The 22,617-nt window shown below is 30.9% G+C and overlaps 1 protein-coding gene across 1 annotated transcript; it reads right to left on the reverse strand.

The window, feature by feature from the left end:
- Positions 1-1,213: 1,213 nt before the first annotated feature.
- On the reverse strand, positions 1,214-22,033 carry LOC129216002 (tuberin-like). The gene is made up of 11 exons (XM_054850140.1): positions 21,895-22,033; positions 20,953-21,157; positions 20,727-20,800; positions 20,481-20,623; positions 19,015-19,132; positions 16,006-16,227; positions 15,212-15,346; positions 9,571-9,706; positions 7,067-7,145; positions 6,811-6,897; positions 1,214-1,225 (listed from the first exon to the last, which is right to left on the reverse strand). Exons 2-11 carry the CDS (start codon positions 21,030-21,032, stop codon positions 1,214-1,216), a joined length of 1,086 nt encoding a protein of 361 aa, XP_054706115.1. The 5' UTR covers positions 21,033-21,157; positions 21,895-22,033.
- Between the last annotated feature and the right edge of the window lie 584 nt (positions 22,034-22,617).

Genomic DNA, 22,617 nt, shown 5'->3' on the forward strand with positions numbered 1-22,617 from the left:
TTGAAGAAGCATTAAGGTGAGCGAGTCAAATAAGGTAACCCCCCCCTATTTTTTCAAGATAGTATGGCAAAAATTGTCACATCGTGATTTTATCGTCATCAGAAAACCTAACTGACGATAAAGCGTCATCAACACGCAGTTTATTATCAACAGGCAAAAGTGTAGCAACAGTTATTAAAAGAGAGTCTTGTTAAAACAGCCTAATCTTCAGTAAATTTTTGTTTCTTCACCGTTCGTTCACTTAAGTTTACTAGTAAAAAAAAGTTAATTGCTCTGGAAAGCCTAATTTATGTCATTGACGAATTCAAAAAGAATAATATCTCTGTGTACAGTTACTTTTCCTCTGACTTGGCAACCCTAGCAAATTAGGATGTTGTCCAATAAGGCCGTGATTGACAATATTAGGACACTGGTGTCCTTACTAAGACACCAAAAGACCGATTGGAGAATATGATCCTGTGCTGCATAAAGCTGCACATAAGTGCACGAAATGCGAGCAGAACTGAAACCCCCCCCCCCCAAAAAAAAAGAAAAAAAAAAAAAAAACAGAAAATAACGATTTATTAGTGCCCCGAATAAGACGATCGATCTTTCTTATTTGCATAAATATGGAGTTTTTGAGTTTATTAAATGTGGTTTAATATTTTTTTATACTGACAACAAAGAATTTATCAGTTTTTTTTTTTAAAGTTTGGTAGTACGTTTTTTTTAGAGCTGCATTTATTGGGGATTCGTTTATCCATGTTCCAAAAGAAGTCAACTGACCATATATTGTTAAACTACTCACAAACATAATTTAAACTTAAATTTTCACATGGAATGATTTTTTTTTCGTATTTTTATAAGTCATTTCATGAATATACAAAAATCGGAGCCAATTCAGTCATAAATGCAAGAGATATTTGGACCTTACCTAGGTTGGCCTCATTTGGCTCACGTACCTTAATACATTTTCACGGAAATAAAAAGAATATAAATTAATTATTTTTATTTGTTCGTTCCTGTAGTTAGAAATAGTTCTCTGAAGTAAAATACATTTCACATTTTTTTATGTTAGCCCAAAGATATTCAATACAACAAAAGCAAAAAAGAAAAGAAAAAGATGAAGAGGCAAACGATTACAGATAATGAATGTTTATTTTCTATGTTCTTTCACAGTAACACAGGCACTTACACTTGAGCACAACATTAATTGAATACAATTTCTGCTCATTCACCCAATTAACTGAATATACATGCAATATAAAACTTGCTTTTAAATAACATATAAACTTTACTTTTAAATAACTTTCATACTTTTCATCATACTTTTAAATAACATATAATAAATAATTAATAAGGAGAAAACAAAACTGTATGAAAAAACTGTTAGAGAAAACAAAACTGTTAGACAATAACATAAGTTTCGTACTTCAGACATTACTATAAAATTACTATTGAAAGAAGCATGGATGTTATGTACACATTTGAAAAGTAAAAAGAGTAAAACTTTTCTGAAATGTTTTTTTACAAACAAAACATAAATAGAAGTTAAAAAAGAGTATAAAATATATAAAATCACGTCGGAAAAAAAAAGAAATTATACCTTATAGTTTGTTCCAAGAATGTTAGGTTTTGAACATGTTTGAATATGAAAACAATTTTTGATGAACATAAAGCGAATAAAATATGAAATGAAATGCTGTATGCCAAAAATATAAAACAAAACATGAATGAAATTAAAAATTAGACGCATAAATAAATAAACAAATTCCATAATAAATGTCGTTTTTCGAGTCCCGGTTTCAAAAACCGTGCTGTTTTTCACTGCTCGATAAAACCAACACGTTTCATTCAATACAGTTCACTAGGCTATTAGCAAAATGTTGCTCTGAAATTACACTTACGTTATTCTTAATAAGAAAGTTATCTTAAAAAATAAAACTCAGCAATTACATTCTTCTATGCAAGAATCTCAAGTCATTTTCTTCCTTAGTGAGTAGTTAATAAATATAGCATTGTTGATGCAGATGTAGTACATGCTTTACAAATCACGTTGATATGGTGTTTTTGCCAGATTTTGTTCAAAGAAGTACAAAAGTAAATATACTCAGTCGAAGAAAAGAAAAAATATAAAGAACATACGAACCAATTGTATTGCAATAAAGGATTATTTGGACCGTTCACATGGCATGGGAAATTTCTGAGCTTTAGTCTTTTATCCCATGCGTTTGAGATTCCGTAAAAATGAACATAAAAACACAGTACCTAATATAGGTGACGCTCGATCTTACAGACTTCTTGAGAGAGAGAGAGAGAAAAAAAGTTCCTAAAAACGAGAGTTTGCAAAATAGAAACGAATAAAAAATTATCTTTTACATATGGTACGCATATTTTCAGTTTATTTTATTTCATTCATTTTCAGTTCATTTTAGTTCTATCAATAACAGTCGACATTTTATTTTATTTTTACCAGCAAAAAAAAAAGTGTTTAAGCACAGACATCCAGAAATTCAGACCGTAAGATCAAAATCTGCTGATCGCCTTGAAACCAATTTATTTCTTTATGAAAATAAGGGCAAAGAAGATGAAATTACAATTTCAAAGAAAGAAATTACCTTTTTTCCTGAGATTATCTGTTCCTGCGGCAGAGATTCTTAGGAAAGAGCTACTTATACCGTACATTGATTTCGTGAAAAAGAGATTTTTTTCATTTTTAGTTCGTAAAAGATAATGAAAGAATACATTCCTCAACTGAAGGGTTTTTCGTTACTGGCAAGCAGTTTTTAAATTATGAGTAAATGTTAATTGGAGGTTCGTAAAATCGAGCGTCAACTGCATAACTGTTACCGTAAAAGAGCGAAATTGAAAAATGTCGACTTTCACTGGAGATTAACAGGAAATATTCGGTCTTTCGTCGATGTCTTAGGTATGCAAATGTTGATTTTCACCGAATACTGTCAAAAATTACCAAATTTCGGACTTTTACACTAACATTTATGTACATACACTCAGAGACCGACCAATCTTGCAACTTGTTAGTAGAAGGGAATATTTTTTGAACACAGAACTAAAAATATTTCTTAACGTTTAGAGGAAAATTCAGTACAAGATGGTTTCTGAAGGATTCTTGTTCTAAAAGAACTAGTTGGTAAGGTAAAATTTCAATACTACGGACAACCTGGCTCTCGAGAGTAGTCGGACTCTATAGACATAAATATGACATTTTTTTCAGACCAATATTTACTTTAATTTCCACTTTAATGACGTCTTTAAATTTAATTCAAGTAACAAATGAATTCATAAAATTATTATTTTTTTTTCCTCAGAATTCACGCTACAGAGGTATGTTTCTAAAAGTGACCCTTTATTTGAGATTATGCTCTTATACTTGTTTATATGAGGGCTGTTTTTAAAGAAAGTACCGTTTTGAAAAAAACAAAACAAAACGAGCTGATGTGTGCGTCACATGACTTCCTTTTACTCCAATTTAATGTCATTTCCCCATTACTGACGATTTTAATGTGATTCAATAGTTTACTCTCTAAATATCAGAAACAGTGGCCAAATTAAAACAGATGTAAAAAAAATAGAAAAACCCAAAATTTGTCACCAAGTTGGCGACAAAACTTGGCGATCTATCGCCAAGTATCCGATAAATTATAGCACCACTTGAATTTGCATCGAAATTAACAATGATTTCTCCCCAAAAAGGGGCAAAAGACCCCTTTAGAAACACCCGAATAAAACCGAAAGGAGAGTTGCATAACTATACCCCACTAGGTGTCTACGTACCAAATTTCAACTTTCTAGGACATGCCGTTCTTGAGTTATGCGACATACATACGCACATCCGCACATCCGTACATATATATACATACGTACATACAGACGTCACGAGAAAATTCGTTGTAACTAACTCGGGAATCGTCATTACGGATATTTTGCGTGTATATACGTTCTTATGCATTTATCCACGTCTGGTCGAGTCGAAAAAAAAAAAAAAAACCTCAATATTCATTCGGGGGTGAGTAAAATGGAAATTAAGGTCGATTTTTGAGTGAATTTTTTTTTTGCGAATACAATATTTCTATTTTTGTAAAAGGAAGTAAAAAGAACAAGTATAGATAGAGAAAAGAAATTTAATTTACAAAAATCTACTACCTTACGCTATTTTTCAAAATTGCTCCCGTGATTTTCCAAGCATTTTCATAACGTGGTGCAAATTTTTGTATACCTATTCGTGGAAAGTTGCCGCCAGTTTAGTCAACCATGAGTACTTTTACAGGGCTTCGGCTGGGATGTCTTTGAGCATTTTTCGAACTGCCCCGTCCTTGCTCTTAGCAACTTTCATTTGTTTTGGCATGTAAAGTCTTTTTTTGACGGTCGATGGCACAACATTAATCATGACTCAGAGAACATATTACCCCATGTTGTGCTGCACAGGCGACTACTTTCTACGGATAGGTATACAAAAATATGTACCACGCTATGACAAATGCTTGGAAAATCACGGGAGCAATGTGACAAATATTAGCGTAAGGGTGGTAGATTTTTGTGCAATAAATTTCTTTGCACTATCAGTACTTGTTCTTTTTTTTTAAATTCAAAACGGTACTTACTTTATAAACAGCCCCTGTAAAATTTTCTTTACTAACTGTTTTAGTTGTAGTGCATCTACTGGAAAGTTAAGTCGCTCCACTGACCTCTAGCTGAACATTCTTCAGCATTGGGGCTACTCAGTAGGGTGGGCCGATAAAAGGAAATTTTCGAGAAGCAACTTCTAACAGCAAAAAAAAAAGTTGTGTATTGCCATCCTAAACATGGGAAAAATAATGAAAAAAATTAATATTTATGTCTTCAGATCGCGCATTGGCAGCAAAGTTTGAAAATAAGGTAAAAAATGGTCAATTTTCAAATATTTTTATAAAAATCCCAATGTTCAAAATTTTTATTCTAATACCGTTTATATGCTTCCTTTTATAAATTTCCAAAATATTTACATTTCTTTGCAGTTTTTAGTTCGCGCATGAGCCGCAAAGTTACGTGAAATTAACCAAAAATCGACGTTTTTAGCTTATTTCGCACATTGCAGTATTTCTTCTTGTAGATACCAGTTATATTTTTTTTTAACAATAAATGTGCATTAAAAAGCTCTTGGCTGGAAAAGCAATTGTATTTTATTGCATTAACAACCCAGAACCCACCACAGGTAGATGGTTGCACTTAGTGTTCCACCCTGCTTTTCCCAAGAGTTTTGTGCAAGAATAATATATTTGTAAAGTAACTTACATTTACAATAACTATATGGTTTTAAACAATTTTCTAAGTTTCCAGCAAGATTTGAACTTGAACTTAAGACTCAGTTTTGGCATTGATCTTTCCGAATAAAATTTTTTTCAGATAAATCCATCTCTTGCGTCTAATACCTCAAATGAACTTCTACAGATTCACTGATCTACAATCCTTTTACCTGCCCGAGTGGGATATGGGAATTTTAAAAATGCAAACTAAAGCAAATGTATAGTTTCTGGAAGTGATAAAATATCCTTGTTTTACACATCATCACTGAAGTGGAGTAAAATAAATAAGTTGATCAATTAATCAACTGTTATATTTCAAAGCTTCAAATCTTCATGTTGGAGGTGAAAATTCTCTTATATCTATAGATGTGCATCGTGATTGGAAATCTTTTACGTTGCATACCATACTGTAATCCATTTCCTGTATATTTCACCTCTTGTCCACTGCCATGACCAATTACAATTTCTCAAAAAAATAGCAAAGTAAGCATTTCTTTGAATCGCCAGATCCATGATGTTTAAAGGATTATCAAACACCTATCTTGTAGATCTTGTAACATCTTAAAAGTGTACAGGTCTATGTTTCATGGACGTTTGCTCTTTTCTTTAAATTTTAATTTTATCGAACCATAGATGCATAATTTTTAAAGATATAATTTACAAATCTTCTCATTCTGTTGGTAGTTTAGCTTCAAAAATATACAGACCCAGTACTCGGTTAGCACTTGTTAACGAATGCCAATGACTGAAAGATCTTGGTTTTTGGGAGATGGAGATCAGTATCACATTTTCATTTCTGTATTACATTGACAACATACTGTATTTTTTCCCTTATTTTGTTCCTCAATCAATAGAAATGCAAAGGCAAACACTGACAAGTAGCTTCCAGGAAAATAAGTTCCCTTCTTATCAGTAAAGCAGAAGAATTTTTCTCCCTGTCCAGTTACACTAAAAGTTTCACTCGTAATGTTAAACAATTTAGCCATGGAGAAAAATTTAAAACACTTCGACAAATTGTGAATCAACAAAGTAATATAACTAATTTTTTTTCAGTCATTACTTAGTACATTACAAAAAACAGAAAAAAAAAATTGCGACAAGATTGGAAACAAAGTGAAGTTAAGTGAAAACATAAACAACAAGTGAAACCGTGCTGGAAAAGATGGTGAACTTGAATCTGCTTTGAAACTGGTTTCATTGTTGCATTCACTAATGCACTAATTTCAAATTAGATGTTTGAATCTGTAAAGTTGAGACAGTGACAGAGTGTACAAACAGAAGTATGCACAAGTTACATTTATTATTTATTTCAATAATGCAAAAAAAAAAAAAAAAAAAAAAATGTGTAGAAAGATTTAAAAAAAAGATGAGTAAAATTTAAGAAGTATCCACATTTTCAAATAATAAAACAATGAAGTTCAACTAAAAATAAAAGTTACTTTTAAATAACTTTTATTCCTAGATACCTATTTCAATCCTTGTGATTAGTACAAGAAAACAATTCCCAGTATAATAAATGTAGAATTACCTGTCCAGGTCCAATGTATACAACACCAATTTTGTGGGTATCATAAGGAGGTATGTGATCTAATACACTAAGAGCTCGATTATTGGCCTAAAAGAAAAAGCTTAGGTTCAGATTCTTTAAATATAAGCTGCTACAGGAATGTTAATATTTTGATAAACATTCCTATTAATGCAAAACTTTTCGCATAGAGGTAAAAGTGACAAACATTAATATTCTAGTAACACATCAAACATTGAAGACAAGAGAAAAAAATTACCTCAGTTTGTAGCAATAAGAGTGGTTTATGAGTTACAGGACCAAAGCAACTATTGTGAAAGAGTTGTAGGAAAACAAAACTGAAAAAGAAAGCAAAGTAAATATGGAAAAAAAAGACCAACAAAAAGAGTGCAAAAGGACCATGATATATGGTCATTACAACCAAGCACTCATTTCAAAAGGGTTCATGAAAAACATCATACATACTTGCTGTGCTTGTTTTATCTCTGCACAGCGTCAAATAAGTTATTTAATTTGTTTTGAATTGTGCTCTTATTGTCTCATTCTTATATTATTGTTTTTTGAGTAATACTCATCAGCCAAAAAACATCATTTGCACCTCTGGCTTAGAGAAAAAATATGAGTTTTTCCACACAACAAAAATCATAGAGAATGTTGATTGTGGCTCAGCTTAAAACCCTTCATATTTGCTATTATTATTATTGCTTTCATTATTTTTTTAAAACCTGCTTTAACTTGAATTTGAACTACAATATCCTCAGAAGTAAATTTCTCACAAGTGACAACATTGGCAACAAATATATAATTTTCCAATATTTCCTACTTCACAAACTAAAAAAACCATGATCATTGTTCTTAGGATTTAGGCTTCATCATTCACTTTCGGTTAGCTTTGGAAAGTTATAGGAATTTTTTTAAGAAAGGATAAGCTGAGCTGGAAGTCAACAGATGTTTTATGAATCACAAAGATATTGCTTGCTTATAGCAGGTTTTTTTCATTAATAGAGAGTTGTACTGCAATAGATTTGACATTGTACCAATAGAGTATTTCCGATTTTCTCGTTAAACATGTGTTATCGTTAAATCAGGGCTTGTTACAGGCGGGTTCAAATAAAATAATCATGTAAAACAGTACATAAAGCAAGAGCAAAATAACCATTCATACCTTTCTACTTAATAAGTGCTAAGGTTTAAGATATTTAAAATGATGAATTTATACTCAATTGCAAATTAATTATTCTATGAATACAGATGATACAATGTGAGCACAAAATATTTTTACTTCAAGCAGTCAAAAAGCATGCACACTACTTAAAATACAGTAGAAATGAGGCAATTTGTATTTTCAGGCAGTCAAAATACTAACAGTGTAAGCTATAATTACTGTATTTAAGATTAAATACTTGATTGAATAATAAGAGAGAAAAAGAAAGATTGCTTTTGGAAACAGAATGAACTTTAGAATGAACTATACATATCTCCAGTGCCACCGAAAGAGTGCTGTTCAACACCAGCAAAGCAGGTCTATTGGATTAAATATTTCAAAAAAGCTATTTTCCACAGTCTTACCCATGTTGGGCAGAGGAAATTTGTATGCATCTATCTATCTAGAATGTGACCACAATGTATAGGTTGGCAAATTTGGTAAGGTATTATCAAGTCTATCGGTGTTAATTGTTAAACAGCTGCCTACCACAGCTGTTACTCAGATCTTGTGGGCACACCTCGCTAGATATTGGGCAGTAGGAAGACTGAGATTTCATAGTACAGTCTGCCCCTGATTGAACAAACCTCTATTTAACGAATTTCGTGGTTTAGCAAATTTTTTCTCTTTCCCCTGACTAAAATGAAGGCAAAAAATTCTATTTATCGAACAATGAACCCCAAATTAATGAATTATTTTAATAGCCGAATTCTTTTTTGGTGTTATTTGAGTTAGAAAATACTGAATTGTTTTCCAAATGATATGTCCATCATGTCCAAAGCAGAAAAACACTTTTCTTGGAATCAGCAATGTTTGACGGGCGAGGGGGCAACCAAAGAATAGTGATTCTGTTGCAGAAAGTGATAATGAAACTGATGAAAACTGTTACTAGCTTTACATTGAATGGAAATTAAAAACATATCTCATGCAGCAGGCTGTAAATCATTTTTTAAAATATAGGACACTTTTGATGGTTTTTTTTTGGAAATATAGCACAACATTTTCTTCTCTCCATAAAGTCGAAAGAACTATTTCAAGTCAAGTATCAAGAAAATTGTCAAAATCTATTACTCAGCACAATAAAATTTCAAATTTATTAGTGTGTAATAAGTTGCAGAATAATGAATAAAAAGTATACACTTTCTAATTATAGATATTTTTGTGCAGTTGCTTATTAGGGCTTTTCATAAAGTAAGTAATTAAAAAAAATAATAAAAAAAATTGCACCCCAATATTACGAATAACCCTGATTTAACAAATAAAAGTTTCTGTCCCAATGAATTCGTTAAATCGGGGTCCAAATGTATATTCACTTCATAGCTGATTACTTTCTTAACATTCATGTATAATGGATCGTAAAAAAGTCAAAGAAAGAAAGATTTAAATTTTGTTTCTACAAGTTGACCAACTAAAATTCTTAATTTGGAGTAAATTACACTTTTCTCCCAATATCATCTCAACTTCCTTTCATTGAGCACCTTGATCTTGCATGTCATTGAAATAGTAACAATAAAAAGAACTTTAAACATATCTACTTTATTTAAATTTTTAAAACTTGCCTTGGGCTCATACCACTCCTGCGATTCAATTCAGGCCTTTTGACTGAATTATCAGAGCCATTTGGACGACTAGGACTCATTACTGATATAGTATGTCCCCTATCTCTGAAAGAAGACATAGATGCCTGTTGCTGACCTGGAAAAAAATGTCAAGAGCAAGGTTATATCATTGATAGTGGCGAGTCATGACATCTAGTATCACAGGGTGGCGACAGGAACTGAGAAAAAAAGTTCCCTGACTTTTCCCTGATTAAGTTCACCAAATTTCCCTGATTTACGTTACCAATGATAATGGTTTTCTTTTTTGGCTCTACTTGAAATCCATCGAAGGTTTGTATAAAATGCAGTACTTTAAACGTTGTGTAAAGTTGTTGAACTAAAGATATATTTTTTAAAAATGCTACTTTTTTAATAAAATGGTTAAAAAACATATCAAGCCAATTTTTTTGGAAAAAAAAAGGACAAAACAGTATATTACATTTTTCTACAATGGAAAGATTATAGAACATTTTTTAAAAAAACTTTACTTCCAAAAACCACTTAGTATAAGAATTTTAAGAAACTATTAAAATTACTCTTAAAAACATATGTGTATTTATGGTAGAACTAAAAAGTAATTGAAATTATTTTTGAACTAAGTTTTCAAACAGTGTAATTAATTGTTGCAGGAATAACAAGTAATAGTGAAAGAATAGAAGTAATGTAGTTATTCTTATATAACTAATTGACATATTTATGCAAAACAGATGAAACCATTTGACATCCATTCATAGGGAGCTTTTCTCTAATCAAGAACATAGGTTTTAATGAACGAATACAGCATTTTAACAATAAAAAATAAAGATATTTACTTAAGCACACAAGTTAACTCTATTTTAAAAATGATTACAGCATGTAACGAAAAAAAAATCTTAGATTGCTTTTTTAACGAACAACTTTGAAATGCAAGGACAAAAAAAAAAAAAAAAAAAGAAAAAAAAAGCAATTAGTTAATTTCAAAATATATAAAAGGAGAATACAACTTGGTTATAAAATTAAAGAATAACTTAAGTCTGAAGAAAAGAAAACCTTTATAATCTGCGGTGACAACAAATAGTATAACGGCAAAAAAAAGTTTTTTTATTGAAAGTTCAATTTTAGCAATTAAATTAAAAACGCGAAGAAGTGATAACTTTTAAGCTTTTATAGTATTAATTCAAAAACCAAAGATTTCTTCTTGAAATCGTGATTACAGTACGCTAATTACTTCGAGGCAATGGAATAAAGGCAAAGGAGCTAAGGCATTAATGAAGGCTTCCTCTTTGCAATTGGTTGTTTATTTTACGCAACATTGAAAGCGTAAAAGGAAATTTCAAGCTAGGTAACTTGTTCACTAGTTCACTGTTTGGAATTTTATTTTAAAATGTATTACTTGTATCATATGTTCTGTTTGACCGTCAATTAGATGGAAAGCCAAACTTCGAGTTTAGAGGCAGAAATGGATGCATCTATTAGTTTTCAGGGATGCCAGCTTTTGCAGATGTAGTTAGCCTCTAAATTAAGCAGAGTCATATTCAAATAAGCGAAACATGCGCATCAAATTGTTACTTTTCCCCTCATTCAGATGGACTGTCTTAACTGGATGTTTGCCAATTATCTGCGGTTAAACTGTATATACAGGGTGTCCACCCTAAAAGTGGACCAATAGCTAATTCCTAAACCATTAACGATAAGCGTATAGTTTCGTTTTGAAAAAATCTTTAAATTGCACAAGGATTCGAAATTCATGAAATTTTTATAAAAAAATCAAATTTTTAAAAAGTTACAAAATTTACCTTTTTATACTGTCCCCTAGTCTTAGCAATGATAATTAGTAAAACATTCCGGAAACACTAACATTTACAACTAAAAAAACATCACTCTTCTACAACAAAATTGACAGAGTTTTGAAGTTTCAAAAAATCACATTTTTTGAAGATATTATGACATCAGCGAGTGTGCTCTTAGGGGCATGTATGCGAATTGATAAAGTGTATTAATACGTTTAAATTTATTTTGATTCTTGTCATTGGGAATTCTGATTTTTTTTATTAGTAAGCATTATCAATGATTGAAAAGACTTTTCAAGGACTATTTATAAGCTGAAAGATCTATTTATGATTAAAAGGATTTTTTAAAAATCTTTATTTGTTTGTCATTTTGTTTCAATAATATCTAATTTCCATATGAGAATTTGATTTTAAATAAGGAGTTGAATCTCAAATTTATGCAAAAGGTTATCACTGCATTTAAAGTTACTGTGTTCTGATAAAGAAAAAGAAAAGTATGTTTAAAAGAAAGGGACAACCGTAAGAGTTTGAATTATTTAGAACTTCTGTTATGGTATTTCAGAGGGCAGATGATAATTTCGTAATACTTAAAAAATGTTTTTTTCTTTTTATGCATTATCATTTAATGGTTGTAACGGAAGTTTCTGGCCAAGAAAGAAAAACAAAAGTTGTGCATACGATATAAGCGATGGCTTGAATCTTTCGTTACAACTTGAAATTCTTTTTCTGAAACAATGCTAGACTTTAGGTGTTCTTAAATTTAAATATTCTTATTAGTCTTATTTTCATTATTCTTTCTGAAAAACTGATTTGATTGCTTGCCGTGTTTCATAAATTAATTGACGGGTGCGAATTTTTTTCTCATTTCCATTCCATTCCATTTGTAGAAACAGGAAATTCAACAAGTAGGGTCCGATCACAATTCGTAGTTGCGAGAAACATAATCTGAATTCAAGACATCAAAAAAAAAATTAAACTATCTTGAATTTAAATTATGTTTTTCGCAATCACCAATTGCAAAAGCCTATTCGTTGGGTTTCTTGTTTCCACAAATGAAATGGAAAATTTGCACCCATCATAAAATTGTAACTTAATTTTCTAGAATAAGTAATATGATGTGTATTTGTAAAAAAGAAGTAGTGATTAGGATGCGGTAATAAAGATTTTATGGCCGATATCCACACGTACACTTATCATAAAGGTATCATCACATAGGTGATTTTCTTTTCTGAAAAACGTAATTTTACACACAGAAACCTTTTTTTTTAAATGTAAAATCTGCCTGTATTCAGCTCTGAAAAAAATATGAACAAAATAAAACCACAGATGATTTGTAACTATGACGACGGTAATTTTTCTTTCTAAATCTATATATATATATAAAAATGGAGTTTGGTAAATTTGTTCCCTAAGATCTCAGAAACTACCCGGCAGATTTGGCTGAAACTTTCTTCGTTTGTTCAGTTTGGTACTGGGAAGGTTTATAGACCAGTTTGAAAAAAATCCGATAGATAGTTCCCTTTTTATTCTAACTTTAGTCCCAATTTTCGCATAAATGCCCCAATATGGGGGTGGAAAAAAACGTGCACATATTAACATTATATGTCCATCGAAAGCGCCAATTTTTCTGCTGAAGATAGCATCTGTTCGAAGTTTCTAAGTTGTATAAAAAACGAGTTATGAGCTTTTTTGTTCCCTGTTCGAAGGCTTTCATCAACCCAAGTCATTATTTAGTGTGTCATCTCAACTCCCAAGAATTGTTGTATTGCTGAATATTTTTGCGTTTCGTCTGACTTTTTGAGGCTTTTCTCAAGTCAAATCTTAAAGTAATGTTTTTCCACAAGATTGGCTAAAAATAAATGGATTTGGCTGATCATTTTACTTTTAAACGGAACTTATGTAATTAATAGTTTATTATTATTTATGCTGATTGGACACTTGCTCACTATATCCAACCAACCAGCAGAAATATCGCCAGAATTTTTTCAGAAAGATTTCAGTAGCTGATGCATTTTGCAGTTTTTTCCACTGTCGCTGTTTTTGAGCCCAAAGACTACGTAATAATGTTTCTCAGCTTTCACCATATAAACAAAATATCGCCAATCAAAGATACTTAAAAAAATTAGGCAAATCCATAAACCGCACAAAAACTTCCATTAATTTTTCTTTTTGCACGATTTCAAACAATTGCCAAATTTTACTACTTATTTTGGAAACATTTCGCATGAAACCGTTTAGCGCCATTTTTTTTGACCAAAAGTATCTCAGCATCTGGCAACAATATTTTTATAATAAAAATTAGTAAGGAGGGGGAGTATTATCGAAAGTGTCCCGAAATGATTCTCGCAAATTTGGTAAGATTTTAACCCGCACCAAGTTCCCACAAAAATTGAAATTCCCAAAATAGCTAAAGCAAGTGTAAGGGGAACACGGGCGGCTACATTTTTTAAAACAGTTCATACATCAATAGCCATACAGAGAAGATTTTAGATTTAAAAAAAAAGTACTAACAGATAAATCTTTTTAAACATGTAAAGTTTAATTTCATATTTCGGAAATTCTTCAAATTTGTAGCTTAAATGTCATGCTTTCGTTTCTAATTGAATACTATTTTGTTCTTTATACTTATTGCTATTTTAGTTTAATGAGTAAGGAAGAAGCTCGATTTTTAATCACGCCAAAAAGATTTGTTTTAAATTCTTTCGCTTAAAACAGAAAACAAGGGCAAGTAATGGTTGTTACTCATAATTATTACTGACCCAGGCAACGCCGGGTATTTTTGCTAGTAAATATTAAAAAACAACCGTCGTCATGGCAGTCTGAAAAATCAGAGCAACATCAAATTTGGTCAAATGAGTATAATAAGCAACTCGTGATTGCCTAAAAAAGCCCCCGACATTAAACAAAACATTTTTTTGAAAAAAAAAAAAGAGAATATAATTGTTTGAAAAATATTATTTGATTTGAATTTTAAAAATAATGTCCATTTACTTAATGATATTCGGGGAATGGAAATTAGAGGTTCTTAAAACAAAACGATAAACCACTTCGAAGTCCCCCCACCCCCTTCCCTTAAAAAAAAAGACTGAGCATATAAATAGCACTTGCTTAATCTTTTCAACCGTTAATATTGCCCCCTGATGACAAGAACCAAAATGAATTTAAACCATTAACACACTTTGTCAATTCGCATACATCCCCTTAAAAGCTAACTCGCTGACGTCATAAAATCTTCGAAAATCTTCATTTTTCAAAACTTTATAACTCAGTCAATTTTGGTCACAGAAGAGTAATTTTAGAAGAGTGATTTTTTTTAGTTGTAAATGTTAGTGTGTCCGGAATGTTTTACTAAATATCATTGCTAGTACTAGGGGACTGTATAAAAAGTTAAATTTTGTACCTTTTTAAAAATTTGATTTTTTGACAAAAATTTCATGAATTTCGAGTTTTTGTGCAATTTCAAGATTTTTTTCAAAACGGAACTATACGCTTATCTCTAACGGTTTAGGAATCAGCTATTTTTCCACTTTTAGGGTGGACACCCTGTATATTTTCTCAGTTGTATAAGTCTTTGAATTCAGTTAAAAAGTAAAGAGGACGGTACAGAAAAGAATTTTGATAAATATACTTCAATTGACAACAAATGTAAAGGGTAAAGTTTACTTTTCATTATTTGATTTAACTATTTAAGAAATATAATGCAAAAATTGCACATTTTTAAGTAAATAATCTTTTAGGGAAAAAAATTAGTTCTATGTCATTTAAATATATGTACATGTTATCTGGCCTTTTTTTACAATGAAAAAAAAGAGGACAACAGTAATAATACTCACATTCTATACTGCTTAGAACTTTAGCTGAACTTGGCTCACACATATTTTCTCTAGAAAAATTTAGCTCTGCGACTTCACTTTTAGAAGGCAAATCTAATTTAAGAGCACCCTTTGAATTTAGAATTTCTGAGCTCTCTGTTGGAAAAATAAATTAAATAAATATTACATCAATCTGCACCAAAACATCACAGAAAATGAAACTAAGGACTACATCCTGTCAATTAACTAGAACAATCGATCTTTATGTTACCCCAGAAAATTTACTACACTACACGAACTCAAAATACATGATTGAAATTTTTATGCCAAATCTAAATCACATTGCTTAAAATTTGTTTTAAATTAAACTTAAAATGATTGTTTTTGTGCCTGATGAAACAGGAAGAGAAGCATCATAATGCTTCAAAAGTGTAATAAAAATACAATTTTTTGACACATTTTATACTTTAGGTTGTTTTTCTTCATGACATATATTTTTTTGTATAACTCTTTTAAATAACACTTAATATGCGGACACTAGAAACAAAAATCACTTACACAAAGTTCTAACTAATGAAACATATAAAGTGAGCACTGAACATAAAAAAAGCACAATTGAAGGGGGAAAAAAACAGAGAGAGAGAGAGAGAGAGAGATAAAGTCTAATGATTAATAATTTTGTTCAAACACTAACTGCCTGAACAAAGCAAGAAACAAAGAAATAATTCAGGACAACATTACTTTTTATGTTATTAAAACTTTACAAATAATATTATTACTTCACTCTTTTTTCTTCCTTTGAATTGAGAACTTACTGTTTAGGGGGAAATCTTCTTTTATAAAATTCTCATTTTCCATGCATTGAGACCTTTGTTTTTCAATATCATTAGCGAGTTCTAATCTCTCATTTTGTTCATTTGCAAGTTTTTCATACTGCAATAAACCTGTGTTCATATCAGGACTAGAATTTGTACGCCGTACAGGAGGGTTAGGTTTAGAGCAAGGCAGTATCTCTATAGCACCATCGGATGCTTCCCCTATAGAAAACATGAGAAAGCATTACACATAAAAATGAATTAAAATTATCCCCAACAAATTTTAGAAGAATACAGTTTGAAAATAGATTAAATTAAAAATGATCTGCACAAAAAAAAAAGCAAAACTTCATTAGAATGTAACATAACTTTCACTGGTACGTTGTATGTTCATGCATCCTTATTAAACTGCTTAAAAACAAATAGCAGGTCATAAAATATACTACATTAATATAACAAATATATTCTAGTCTTTGTGAATTAAGTTTAAAATACAAATAAAACTTACGCAAAAGAACTAGTCCTTGGTTGTTAAGCTTGAAGCCGGGGAAAAAAAAGAAAACCTTTACCTTTAAGTTAGAAAATGAATTTTAGGATATGGTAGCAAGAAGACAACTAAAAAAACTCCAAACATCCGTTTTTATTTTTTATTTTGATCCATTAATAAAAAAGCTTTGGGGTGACCATGCTCCATTCTAATGCCACACTTGCTTGAAACATAAGACAGAGGATTAATTATTTGGTAAAAAATGATGCCAAAAAATACATTTACATTTCTTAATGCGTCATAAACAATTCTTTGTAACTGTTACAAAAAAAAAGGGTTTTTTTTCTTAAAGTTTTACATTTTCATTTAATTATTACAATTTTTTTTACATCATAATAAATGGTAAGTCTGCTTATTTAAGGATGTTTCTTGCTTATTACCCACATTTTCAATTTTCTGGATTGCTTTGTTAATCCAGATAAAAGATGTTGAAATACATTGAAATTTTATAATTTGCAATAGAGCAGGGGCTATCAAATGTATTATGTTTAGCTACAAACCATGTTCAATGCGATATTAATGAAATGATACGCAGTGGAATAATCGTGTGGAGAAAAATGAAAATATAGATTCAAGAACTCCTATGGATACCTAGCAGGGACTAATAAAGTAGATCTCTTTCCAATAAGATAAAACATTTTAAGTGCAAATGATGAAATGGAACACAGTTAAGCTCCAATTAAGCAAAACTCGGACTATCCAAATCGCTTTCAGAATTTCAGACCAAAAAAAAAAAAAGTTAAGACGGAAAAGCACTGCAAATCACAAAATAATGATACTGCTTATGCGCTCTTCCCTCCGCAAAGCTAGAGTAGGGACAGCATGAACATAATTTGGTTGATGAATTACTGTCTCATAATGCAGTGAGTTTTATAATTGACTGTGGTCCGTCGACATGTGGTCAGCCTAAGCTACCCATTAGTGTTCGCTTTGATTAATCAGTCAATCTTGCAATACATACATGCAAGATGGATTCAATTACGAGAAAATTTAATCAATTACGAATATGATTACAAGCCTGAAACAAGAGGATTGCAATTACGATTATAATCCTCAGTCAAAACATAATTACGATCACAGCAATGATTAGATTATGTAAAAAGTGTAATCGATTACAATTATGTTATGCTAATTATGATTTTGATTATGATTAGACTCGTGGGTGGGGGGGGGGGATATCACACACACACAGATACAGTTGGCTGTTTAACGACGGCTTTTCACAGTCACAGATAGTCCACTTATAGTGTTAAAAGCATTCTATTTGAAGACGTTTTCTACTTGAGAACGATTTTTCGTAATCCCTTGAAAGTCGTTAAACAGAGAGCCAACTGTACTTTTATATATCTGTATATATAAATATTTTTCTCATTGCACATTTGTGTGAACAACGTCACAGCATTGTTGTTTTTTATTTACTAATATTGTAGAGATGACCAGGTCCTATTTATCGCACAGGCACCAGGGGCTGGTGTCCAGGGCAGGATATTTCTAAAGGGCCGAAAATTGTTCCATAATATCATCTTTTTTTAAATTTATGCCAACATAAATAAGCATTTTACAGGAAGAAAATAAACTGACTTTTAATTCGGGATTTGTATGTCTTCAATTGAAATTTTCCAAAAGTGTCAAAAGAAAAAAAATGCAAGGACAAGCAAATGCACAAGAACACTAGCACGCTTTATAAGGGTTTTGTGGCATGTGGTGCTGTTGGTTCTAATAAGATGCCCTTTCAAAAATCTGGAGAAAGAGTCTGAAAACATGCGTTTGTGCATTTGATATTGTTTTCTTTCCCAGGCATCAGCTTCGCTTACTTGCCTGCCTGCCATTGCTGTCATTGACAGATGAAAAGGAAAATTGATGACCAATTCTAAAATCTGGGAAGACAGAGATGTTCCTCTCAAAGGCACCTACGGGCTACAAAGCAAATAGAGCTTGTTTATGATCCTGGTTTAAATAGCTGTTAACGACCTCTAAACAGCAAAGCCTTAGGCTCTAACTAAAAAGCTTGAAGTTATGTTTCTATTGAACTCTTACATTTTTTCCATACCATTGTAGAATCACAACTTAAAAGTTTTCACTTTCAACAAGTCAGGATTATACGATTACAAGGCTAAATTACGATTAATTAAATTAGATTACAGTTACAATTATGCAAGAAACACTTGATTAAAACTGCGATTACAGGCTTGCGAACGTCCCATTGCCAGATTATGATTACACAAAACTGTAATCGATTAAGCTGATTATGGTTACGTAATCGACAATTACTCCACGATACAGCAATTATTTAAAAATCAACACTTTTTTCGTAAAAAATCCAGTTATACAAATTTTTGATTAGCGGAATGGGGACCAGTCCAAATCGACTTGGATGATTGGAGTTCTATTGTACTAGCAAATGTGTGAACAACCACCTTCAAAACAAATCATACCCACAAGTTAAAGGTTAATATTCATACCTAGTTGAGACTCATTCAAATCACTGTACTCCTCTTCAGTTGAAGGAAGACTGCTATCTACATCAAGGTCCCTATTTTGTGGTAACACTAAAGAATTAATGACAGAAAGAGGAAATTCCTGTTTACAAAAGAAAAATCTTGCTCAGTATGAAGTGTGGAATCATTGCAATCAAATTAAAAACATTCAAATAAAGAATACAAGAATGTTACTGTTTCAAAAAATAAATAAATAAATAAATAAATAAATAAAAATAAAATAAATAAATAAATAAAAAAGCCAGTTGAAATATCAATGACATTTGTAGAACTAAGTGTTTTATACATTTCAAAAAAATAAATAAATAATAATAATAATTTTGTAAAACATTCATTGATTGAAGTTGCAACTCAGCTTTCAAAGACTTTATTTAAGATATCAAAATAGAAATTCAAATATTAGTGATGAGCAAAAAAAGTTGCCAAAATGGAAAATTGTCTGCCATATTTGACCAAAAAAATTTCTTTTTCATAATGCCAGTTTTATAGTTTTTTTTCCCTTCTTTTGTAAGACAGGATAAAGTTGATCATATTTTATTTCAATGAATAGTTTCAGCTTTTTTCAAACAAAAGTCTTTCAAGGTAAATTTTTTTAAAAACAAAATTGAGTTTTTAAATAATAACTAAGCGATTTCCTGAGTTAAGATACTCCAAATGAGCTAATCTGAAATAGGCGATATGTCACTGACTGCTCTGTATAACACAATAGGGCTCAATTGATACTAGAATGGTTTTGAGGAACACGGAAGCGAGTTTTCTTCAATGCAATTGACTCCAAAATTGTCTCTATGTGAATCTTATTGAACAACAATAGGTTCACTTACTGTAGCTCATTTGTCCTTCAAGCATCAATATCAAAGCCACAGACTTCATACAAAAGCTAGGATAACATCTACTGTAATCATATTATGATATTAAAAACACACATTGGCAACATTTTGTTGAAAGTATGCTCAACTTTGTGCAGGCTCTTATGAACTCAAGACCTGTCCCATGTTGTTAAGCAAACCAAAGACATCATGTTAAAAGTTAAAGTTAGTGAAGATAAGGCTCTTTTATATAGCAAAAGGCAGGGCCAAAATGTAACTTGGTAAAGAATTTTAACGTTTTGGTTGATTATGCTAGATGACTACATTTGAGTTCAGTAGCTTTTTCATTTGCATTCATGATCCATATAGGTTTCGTAAACATAAAAAAAAAAAAAAAAAATTCTACAAATTTGGGGGGGGGGGATTTTTGAGAACGCAACATTTCAAATTCCTTCTTAACTTAAAAAAAATAAAAGCCTGGTTTAATTTATTGTAGCAACTTTGTAAAAACAAGACAAAGCCAAATAATTATTTAGTTTACAGATTATAAGTTAACTAATTACATTTAGCTTAAGTTAAATGCTATGTTTGGTTTAAGGTTGCAAAAGAGTAATTATTTACTGGAGGAGAAGAAGGTAAAAAAAGTTGATTCTGTATCTTCATCATCCAAGATGTATTTCCAGTTGGCCGTCTAATATGCACTTCAGCCCAACTAGTGCACCAACAACTACACAGATGCCCACCTCTTTCTTCTCTTTCTTTCTCTAAAAAAATAAAATAAATTTAAATCAACAATGCATAAAGTGCAACACTAAAAAACCAAAGCTGTGCAATTTTTTTCAAGAGTTGAGTTTAACACAAACATACTTCCTAAAGACCATTCTCCATAAGAACTTGCAGCTGCCTGGCTATCATTAGGAAAGTAAGTAGTATGGCGACGACTGAAAGAAAATAAGTTACAGATTAAGTGCAAAACATAAGATTAAATATAAAAGTGAAGACTAAATGAAAGACTAAAATATCTAAACATAAAAAAAGTGAGAAAAGAACTAATAAAAAAAATGGACAACATTTTCTGCTATTTTAGACTTACTGGGATAAAGAACCCGATGAATGATGTCGAGGGAAATGCAGAAGAATGTCATCTTTAGTTTGATTGGCATTTGTAAACATTTCTCTAGACAGTGTTGTATTCCTTCTCTGAATAGCAGAACGATGACGCTTTCTTTTGGTGTTAAAAGTTTCTGAAGTTTCAGATCTAGAAGCTTCTGGTTCAATAAATATTGAATCGCTTTCATCTGGAAGTATAAATAATACCATCAACAATGGGAAAAAAAATCAAATTATAGTATAAAAAGAACAGAAAAATAATGAAAACAATAACGTTTTCTCTAAAAAACTGCCACAAATGATAAAAAACTACTTTTAAAGCATGCAAATCATTTAGAACAAATTCATTCGTTATGAACAGGGATGTGCCAATAAATATTGCAAGGTTTCCTTTTATTAGGAATTTTAAATTACTTTTCCAAAAATTTATTAATTTTGTTAAATAAACTGTTTTGTCTATGATGCAGATGAATTAACATAAGATCTGAAAAGAAGAAAAAATATTAATTTATTAAAAATTAAGCATAAAAAAACTAAAAATTTTAGAATTAAGGGAATTACTGCCATGCAAATGAATGTCAAAAGCTTTGAAAGGTGTTTTTGTGTTCATAAGTAATGAGAATTGTGGATTTTGCAGTTGAATCGCTTTTTGTTAAAAAGACTTCAGGTAAATTTATCAAAATGAGTTTGATATGGTTTCATATTGTTTAAGATAGCTGCATTGGTTTGTGTTAAAAGGGCATTTCTAGCTGAATCTATAGCTACACAATAAACTGGTAAACATCATGGCTTCTGTTAAAGGGACATAAGTCAAATTTTAAAAATGAATAAAATAATGATTTAAATAAAGAAATAAAAAAGTCTTGCATAGCGCAGTACAAATTAACAGGGTTACACGAGGAACACCTGTACATCATTTTCTTACCAGATTCCAAACTTTTATTGACATCACGACAAGATGAATAGCACCTTTCACATAAACCATGCTTGAAAGATTTAGTACCACAGCCACTAGTTGTAATAGAAACAATTTTATTTCCAACAAGCCAGCTATTTTTCTGACCTTTCTCTAATAAGAATTCAGCAGTTGGTGATCTAGAAAGAAAAAAAATGATACTTTACTTTTCGCTAAACGAAAATTGCACCTTTAGGCACATAAGACACTTTAACTGAAATGTTTCATAATTTAAATAATTTTACCAGTTATAACTTTACGACTTAAGGGAAAACAATTCACATCACAAGAGGAGTTTAAAGCTGAAATTAAAAAACTGCACATTTTGTGGATCTTCCAAATTTCTATTTTCTGGATGGATTATAAAGGTACGAGAAAGGAAGGTAAAAGTAAGAAGCCAAAAGAAGATAAGTTTAAAAATAAAAAAATATGCTAGCAATTTATTTTGGCACTGTTTACTAAGGGTTTATTGAATGATACTTCTAGTAGCTTAAATATTTTTTCTCAATAATATAACTAACAGAAAATGTAGAGGAAATAAAAAGTTGAACATTAACCAGTTATATTAAAACATTACCTGTTTCCTAAACAGGTAACTGCCACTTGTCATGCTAGTGTTTGTCCTTTTAGTGAAAATATCTGAGAGCTTTTGATTCACAAGTACCTTTGTTTATACCAGGGTCTCCAACCATT

This window comes from Uloborus diversus, chromosome 1 (genome assembly GCF_026930045.1).
Source record: "Uloborus diversus isolate 005 chromosome 1, Udiv.v.3.1, whole genome shotgun sequence".
Lineage (NCBI taxonomy): Eukaryota > Metazoa > Arthropoda > Arachnida > Araneae > Uloboridae > Uloborus > Uloborus diversus.

Coding starts and splice junctions, on each gene's coding strand:
- LOC129216002 (XM_054850140.1), bottom strand. CDS start 21,032: ATGTTTACAAATGCCAATCAAACTAAAGATGACATTCTTCTGCATTTC. Junction 19,133..20,480: donor TTTTACCTTCTTCTCCTCCA/GTAAATAATTAC, acceptor TTTTGTAAACAG/GAATTTCCTCTTTCTGTCAT. Junction 6,898..7,066: donor TCTTATTGCTACAAACTGAG/GTAATTTTTTTC, acceptor TTTTTCTTTTAG/GCCAATAATCGAGCTCTTAG.